The sequence below is a fragment of the Vespa velutina genome, chromosome 1 (assembly GCF_912470025.1).
Source record: "Vespa velutina chromosome 1, iVesVel2.1, whole genome shotgun sequence".
Classification (NCBI taxonomy): Eukaryota; Metazoa; Arthropoda; class Insecta; order Hymenoptera; family Vespidae; genus Vespa; species Vespa velutina.
Genome location: NC_062188.1, coordinates 9,315,129 through 9,323,853, shown reverse-complemented (window position 1 = coordinate 9,323,853; position 8,725 = coordinate 9,315,129). Strand labels below are relative to the sequence as shown.

Sequence of the window (8,725 nt, the reverse complement as noted above, 5' to 3'; positions counted from 1 at the left end):
TAACTTTATAAATCTAAACAGAAAGAGATGATGATGAGACAGTTTCGAAATGTTGAAGATCAAAGACAGGAAAGTGTCATTCAGGAAAAAGTTAAAGCTAATTAACGAACATAGTTCCGTGGACAAGGTAACTGCCTCGTCGTGCTCGAAACTCGCTCGGGTCGACGCGTGTAAAAAAAAAAAAGGAAAAAGATTGCTGGAACGCTGATCAGAATGCGTAATATAATATCACATTTTTCCCGTAAAATTCTGGCCTTACTCGAATTATTATAATCTGGAATTTATCTGTTTTAAACTTGCAAAATATTTTATAATTACATTGAAAAATTTATCGCTAAAACTCTAAACTAAAATATTTATATACATATATATATATATATATATATATATATATATATATATATATATATATATATATATATATACGTTTAATAATATAATGGAAGAAAAGAAAATTAAAAAGACTTCGACAAAATATTAGTCAATGATAAAAATATTTTTATAAAGATATAAATCATGATTTTTTTTTTTCGAAAAATTTATGTTCTTTTCCTTTCAAAATTCATTACATCTCTTTTCTTTGTTTTTTTTTTTTTTATTTTTAAAAAGTTAAAAAGGTTTCTTTAAAGCTATACAAGAATTTCGAATTAAATTAATGCCCTCTCCAAAACCAACTGATATACTCATGATATACCTGGTAACGATTAATTTTGCAACGTTATTTGTTTTCAGCAAGTGACTGTTTCGAACTAGGACGACAATCTTACCATAATAGAGATTACTATCACACCGTGTTATGGATGCAAGAAGCTATGGACCGTCTGCAAGAAGAACAGAACACAACGACAACTTCCAAGCCGGATATTCTTGAGTATTTGGCTTTCTCCACGTATATGCAAGGTATTCAAATGATAATATTTTATTAATGAATTGTTTATCGAAAATTTTTTCAATATAAAAAGATCTTAATCTCACATATCTCGGCATAATAATTGAAAAGTTTTATTTTTGTTTATTACACGGTAAAATTACAGAATAAAAATTTTTAAGGAATTTCTAACAAAGAAATAAAATAGAAATAAAAATAAGAGAAAAAAGGAAATAAGTATAATAAAAAAATGGTTCCGTAAGTAGAAAATATAAATAGTAATTACTCCGATGCTTTTTATCATTCGCATTTGCTATTCACGCAAAAGAGAAAGAAAAATTATACCAATCTGGTGATCCGCAATAACGACCCGAACCTATACAAGGTTATCACTGAAATAAATAAAACGTACCTAAGCGTAACAAAAATATTTTCTTTCGTTTAGATTAAGTTCGTAGTTGTCCGTTAAAAATTTATTAATCTTTTGTGTTCATCAAGGTTGATTGCTTTTCATACTTGCGAAACTATCGATTTAATTTCGGTAATTTTCCCATACAATATAGAGAATTAATTCGTTAAATTGTAAGAACAAATGGCGAGTCTTGACTATATAAATTTTCTATTCCAAAAATGTCAACTTTGACTGACTTGCCGAAATATTTCAAATATATACATATCACATTTCAAAATAGTTTTATACAAATTTGTATTAACTACATATATAAACCAAAATTTCGAAAGTAATTTTCTATGAAACTATGATAAAATGAAACTATTTTAATGAATATATGTTTTGTAATAAATTGTTAAAAAAAAATAGTTAAAGAGTAGAAAAAAGAACATTATTTTTTTAATTCAATTAACAAAGTACTCATAGTTACTTTAATAAGAAAAATATAGTTATATCTGCTATTAATAAAAATTAATAATTATAATTTGTATCATTGAAATTAATTTATTATAAGAATTTTAATAATAATAAATAAGAATAATTTGTATTGTTAAAAAAAAAAAGAAAAAACAAGAAAATAGAAAATGTCGGAAAAATTAAAAGTTTAAAACATTTTTTAAATAAACGTAGAGTGGTTTACATTATAATATTTTTCATGCGTAAAAAACATCGTCGCTTGAAAAACAGTAATTATTTTTCTTCTTCAGTAACATGAAAGATATATATTAAAATATAGTTATTTTTTATAGGTAATGTTGCACGTGCTCTGAGTATGACAAATGAGCTTTTGGAATTAGTACCAACCCATGAACGAGCGCTTGGTAATCGAGCTTATTATCAAAAGGAAATTCAAAGTAAAGCAAATCTTATGAAAAAGAAACGCGGAGAGGATGGACAGGACGATACAGCGATACCTGAACAGGTAAGATTTGGAAACAAATTTGTTTCTTTTCGAATTTACAATGACTTCGAATAAAATAAATCATATGTATGGGTATAACAGCGTAAATAAAAGTCTATATTTCTTCCAAGTCATGTAAAAAAAAAAGAACATCATATACAAGATTATTTTTAATGCTATAAATTTATATAACATTTATTGGAGATAATATTATACGTCGAGGAATAAGTTTACTGATTTAATCGAAAAAAATATGTATACGCAATAACATAATTATTTTATCTCCTAGTATTTCCCCGACCGACTCCAATTTGATTTTCTTTTTCTAACTTAATTTTGATATCTCATGTGTTAATTTACATTTACGTATACTTAAAAAGAAATTTCTGAATAAAACTATTTATGTATTGATTTCTTTTATTATTTAAATGATATCAAATAAGAGGTGATTCAAGAGTTCTACAAAGAAGAATATTGTTGTCACCATTGACGTGACTTTACAATGCAAAATGGTTAAAAAATAAATCGTTTTAAAGAATCATTTTCTTTTTCTTTTTTTTTCTTTGTTTTAAAATGAATTAATTTTGTTATTAAATCCCTAGATACAACATGAACGAAAAAAAAAATTAATTCGTAGACGTCAAAAAAAGAAGGAAAAAAACTGACCTATCTCGTTGTATGAAAGAAAATACTTGCACGAAATTTTGTTTCTTAGTATTCCAATCTCGAACGTGCTACAATGCAAGGCCAATGGATTATCCCTACCATGAATTTAGCATCCAACATCCAGCGCTTTTCCACAAATTTATGTGGGTCGACAGTCTGTTTACTCGATTTCTGTATTCCCCCCTTCATGAATGAGCTTGAAAGCTTTCGAAAGCAAATTTCTACCTGTAATCCTTTAATTTGCAACAAGTCTTTTCCGTTTTTTCTTCTCAGACATTTAAACCAAAATTGTATTCTTTTATATTTATTTCACGTAATCCCATTAATTAATTTGTTCATTAAGAAGGAAGAATTTATTCTCTTATTTTAATCGATTAATCAAAATTATTATAAGTGGATAATTTAAATATAAATAATTATGATTCTATGTGCCTTTTCTCTAACTTAACAATTATACAATTGATCATATAAAAATCGTTAAAAATTATGATTTATTAATGAAAATGGACATATACATTAAATGATCTTTTTCAGCATTTTACTGTCACCGAGGAAAAGGTAAAAACTTGGGAAGAAATGACAGAGAGGGAAAGATATGAGATGCTCTGCCGTGGTGAAGTTTCAATTCCACCGAAAATACAGAAGGATCTAAAGTGTCGTTACGTCGATCGTGGAATTCCTTTCTTGAAAATAGCCCCACTCAAGGAGGAAGAAGCTTATCTTGATCCTAGGATCGTCGTTTATCATAACGTCATTTATGATGAAGAGATCGAAACGATCAAAAGAATGGCTCAACCTAGGGTAACAACAAATATATATATATATATATATATATATATATATATATATATATATATATATTATTATTATTATTATTATTATTATTATTATTATTATTATTATTATTATATAGGCTAATTCCGGATTCTCAAATATTTTAAGCAATAGAATTGATAATTATTAACGAAATTCATAAACAATACTCTTTGTTTTTGTTTTCAATTAAGAAATTAAATAAGTTATTCGTAATATAGAAATTTAATAATTTCAAAAATTTTTTACTTGTTCTTCAAATCATTACTAATAGTTAAACACAAATACTGAATACAGTACATTAATATAGTATTTAAAAGTTACGTTTATAATCGTACTATGAGACATTGTTATAACATTATTGGAAAAATAAGTAACTCATCATTCCCTGATATTCAGGATAGCTGACTCTATTTTTTCGGAGATAGTAGAGCTATTGTAAAATTATACCTTATTACGTTCTTATGGTGTAAACATGACTATTTATGATAATATAATAGATTTTTATTCTTTATGTTAATAATTTCTAATGATGAAAGTTTATTATGCGCTTTCTTAAATTATGAACAAATGATGTGCCTTAAGTAACAAAAAAAAAAAAATACAAAAGAAAATAAAAAACCAGAACCTGTTTCATCTGGTTGTTTGCAAATTAATAAAAGGACTCTCGTGACAGATACGTTAGACAAAATGATAAATAAAATTAATCTAATTGTTAATACATCAATGTAGTTCAACGAATTAGAAAAGATAGGAGATGTTTCAAGTGAAAAAAGTAATAAAGCCTACTAAAAATTCAAACAAACGTAACGTCTCTCTTACGGAAGATTCATCTTCGGATGAAAATTGTTCAGATTTTTTAGTACGACAATTTAAAGAAAGTTTTAAGAAACAAACTAATGTTAAATGGTGTAGGTTCGATGGTGTAGGGATTATTATAACTGTATTAATAAATTCGATGTATGATATGTGATAAGTGATTTCACGAAGAATGTTTAACATTTTTGGATTTATGTGTTTTCTGTGGAGAAGTTTTATACGAGCAGAAAAAAATAATTTTTCTTCGTTCAAAATCTTTTTATTTTCTTGGGCCATGATACTCTGAAATTATGTGTCATCTCATCCGGACAGTATGGGTGGGATAGCCTTTTTCATGGGAAACAATTTTTTTTTTTTTTCCTTTTACTTTTTTACACAAAATCTACAATATTTTTTTATTACAGTCTTTCAAGTATCTACTTTTACAAATATATTTTTTTTCTTTGGATATCGATTAAATTTACAATGTATTGCAGCTTAAAAAAAAGTTGGTCCTCCGGAATTAACCTGATAATACCCTATATTTATAATATAATATTTGTATATAATATATATATATATATATATATATATATATATATATATATATATATATATTTAACAATTACATTTCGTGAAAAATAAATATGATTATGTTTTATTAAGTATTTACAAACAATATCTATTATATGATGTATTTTTGTATTTCAGTTTAAACGTGCCACCGTTCAAAACTACAAAACCGGTGCACTTGAAATTGCCAATTACAGAATCAGCAAAAGTGCATGGCTTCAGGAACATGAACACAAACACGTAGCAGCTGTGAGCAAACGTGTTGAGCACATGACCAGTATGACCGTTGACACTGCAGAAGAGTTACAGGTTGTAAATTACGGTATCGGTGGTCACTACGAGCCTCATTTCGATTTTGCAAGGGTACGTTCATTGTTGAAAAAATTAATCTAAAATTGGAGATCGTATAATAGATCAAATGATAATTATATTTTGAATATTTAGAAAGAAGAAACGAATGCTTTCAAGAGTTTAGGAACTGGAAATCGTATTGCCACCGTTCTATATTACGTAAGCAATGAATAAAATAATATAGAAATTTTTTAAATAATATATTAATGTAAATTTATTGTTTACAGATGAGCGATGTAGAGCAAGGTGGTGGTACCGTATTTACTGCCATTAACATATCTCTTTGGCCTAGAAAGGGTAGCGCTGCTTTTTGGTACAATTTGAAACCAAATGGCGAGGGTGATTTTAAAACGAGACATGCAGCCTGTCCAGTACTTACGGGATCTAAATGGGGTATAATTGTTTTCTTTATTATAATATATCCTTTTTTTTTATAGAAAATTAATATTTATCTGTATATTTCGACTTATTTATTATATAAATTACATTTACATTTTACATTACATTTGTTTCGATTTTAGTCGCTAACAAGTGGCTTCATGAAAGAGGACAAGAACTTCTTAGGCCTTGCACATTAGAAAATCAATCTGCAGATGAGGCTGACATTAGACATTGAACAAAATTCATAAGCCTGCGACTACATTGATTCGTTAAGTATCAAATCGAATCGAATAAAATATTTTCGTTCGAAGTTATAACGAAGATAAAAAAGACGAGCAATCTAGTCGCAGTTCGCTTTTGATTCGATCTTATGCTAAAGTTACGAAATAACACGTGGCTATTATTAAAAAGCGAGAATTCATTTTGCGAAGAATTCATAATCTCGAAAAGATAAATACATTGGGAAATATCATAATATTATATCGATAATATATGGTAAACGAAAAAATTCATTGAACCTCTCATTTTCGATAACTTTCTTTTTACGATTGCGAATAACTTATTAATCGTTATTTAAATAGACATTGATTAATGAAGTTTGACTAAATAATACATTTGTCTGCCCATTCGTTTTATTTATTACAAAGGTAATAACACATTTTTTACCTGGATTTATTATTTAATTATTAACATTCCCATCATGTAGTGAACATTTTCATGGAAAGGATGCATTTATTATTTGTTTTCTCTTTTTTTTTCATTTCATTATAGAGATCTACGAAAAAACAAACGTAATAATTATTAACCAATGAGTTTTTAACATGGCAGAGAGTATATGATTTTATGAAAAATGGACTATTCTCGTCACATATTTAGAGATATTTTCGTGCTCCAATGTTTCCTAAGTGTTTGCTCAATTTTTGTAAATATTATACGATAAGGATATATTTTATAGTTTAAGACTTACATACATTTGGCCGGATCTTTGCGTTTAACCCTTTGCGGAAAAAAAGAAACAATTTATAACTTAGCGATATATGATGGTATTCTTTCAAAAAAGAACATAGACATTTATAATTTATGCTTATGTCAAAAGTATAGGTATTAAAGATTCAACAAACATATATTACGTATATATATATATATAAACGTATTGATCATGTCGTCGATTTTTTCTGTCGAATTATATGTACGTTAATTATTTAGATTAAACTTATAGGTATATGTATATGGAATCGATCGTCCGCATAGGATTAAACGAATTGTATACGAATTGCTTGTAAATGAACGAAACGAAAACGGCGAGTATATAAGATAACACATGATTGTTCCTTTCCTTTTCTTTTTGTTTTCTTTTTTTTCCACGGTAATATCGAGCTTTAGGAAATAAGACGAATGTCGTTCATAAAGTCTCTCAATCGAATAAGAGATATACTCTGCTCAATTATAGAATATTTACGTAAACTCAAACATACCATTAGCTCCAATCACTTATTTCTATACTCCACTCTCAAAGTCTTTGATTTCTTAATTAAACGAATTTTATTTCCATAAATCATGTGTATACGTAAGTATATGCATATATGTAGACAAAAATGATTTGTAGAAACTGTATGATGCAGTAACGATACGAGATAAAGGATAATTAAGAGAGAATAATTATAATTTGAGAATGCGATCGTCGTATTGTAAACGTGATTTCTTTTGGGATCATTTAAAAAAAAAAAAGAAAAAAAAAAAAAAGAAAGAAAAAGAAATTTAATCTTTTCAAGAAAATAAAATTAATTTGATATCGATAATTAATACGACAAGATCGATGAAATGAATGAAAAAGATTTATTTCACATTTACATACACATGATAGTACACAAATATTCAGAATAATTTTATAAAAATGACATTCACAACATTAAAAATAGTTACATCAGATCGTGTAACAAGTCAAAGGTCTTGAAAGTCAGACATATTCAATTTCAAATCTTGAAAAATTTACATAAGTAATTCTTTTCTTTCTTTTCTTTTTTTCTTTTTTACGCGTATACAATATTTAACAATTGAAGAAGCATTCATAGAGTTTATAAAAATCTCATCGCATTCTCGTTCGACCGAGAGGCGCACTCGCGCGTTGTTAAAATGCGTTGTTATCGCACAGGATTATTGTTAGCCTGACAAAAGGCCGAAGTAATTTATCCTGCAAGCGAGTTTTTCTCGTACGCGTTACGAAATAAAGCGGATCTGCGTGTAATTCCCGTGCGTAAAACGATCGAGCGAACGATCCGATCGTTTTAATTAAAGTTCAACGAAAAATATAATAAATAAGGGAAAATTATAAAAGTGACGAATAATCATCGAGTTAACGCAGTTTTCCTAACTTTAAACGCTTAGCTCTTAAGTTCGTTCGCAACGATCAAATTAATGCGTTCCACGAGAAAGCAACGACGATCAATAAACTTTTACAAATCTCAAGATAATTTTTTTCTTTTACAAAAATTTGTGACCTATCCTAAACCTCGTCTAAAATCCGATTTCTTCATCAAAACAAATATATTTAATGCATCCAATGTTCTTAACGTGAGCCAAAACTTTTTAGCGTATAACTTCTTTTACATGTTAATTAATACTTTTTCGAGACTTCTGAAGGTTATGTAGATAGACATAATTTTTACAAATTGTTCTTGTAATTTTACAATCTAAAAAAAAAAAAAAAGAAAAAAGGAAACGTAGAAAGTCAATTCATTTTGAAAATCATCTAAGAACTTTTGGTCCACTCTTCGTATTTTATATTATTTTACAATTAATTTCTATTATTTTACGATTAATTTCTTTTGACTTTGTTATATTAGTTTTTCTCTTGGATAGAAAGATATTTCTTTAGGTACTAGCACGAAAATTCTTGTCAATTAATACTTTTATTGAGTTTTGT

General features: G+C 27.3%; 1 protein-coding gene across 13 annotated transcripts in view; it reads left to right on the top strand.

Annotated features, from left to right (window-relative positions):
• The window catches only part of LOC124954893 (prolyl 4-hydroxylase subunit alpha-2), a 183,416-nt gene extending 175,280 nt beyond the window's left edge, over positions 1–8,136 (top strand). For all 13 annotated transcript variants that reach the window (XM_047508541.1, XM_047508532.1, XM_047508523.1 and 10 more), the window contains 7 exons: positions 733–900; positions 2,069–2,241; positions 3,421–3,687; positions 5,209–5,433; positions 5,515–5,580; positions 5,649–5,814; positions 5,943–8,136. In XM_047508541.1, coding sequence (XP_047364497.1) covers positions 733–900; positions 2,069–2,241; positions 3,421–3,687; positions 5,209–5,433; positions 5,515–5,580; positions 5,649–5,814; positions 5,943–6,037 — 1,160 coding nt within the window. In that variant the 3' untranslated portion in view covers positions 6,038–8,136. The remainder of the gene's footprint in view (positions 1–732; positions 901–2,068; positions 2,242–3,420; positions 3,688–5,208; positions 5,434–5,514; positions 5,581–5,648; positions 5,815–5,942) is intronic.
• Positions 8,137–8,725: the final 589 nt, after the last annotated feature.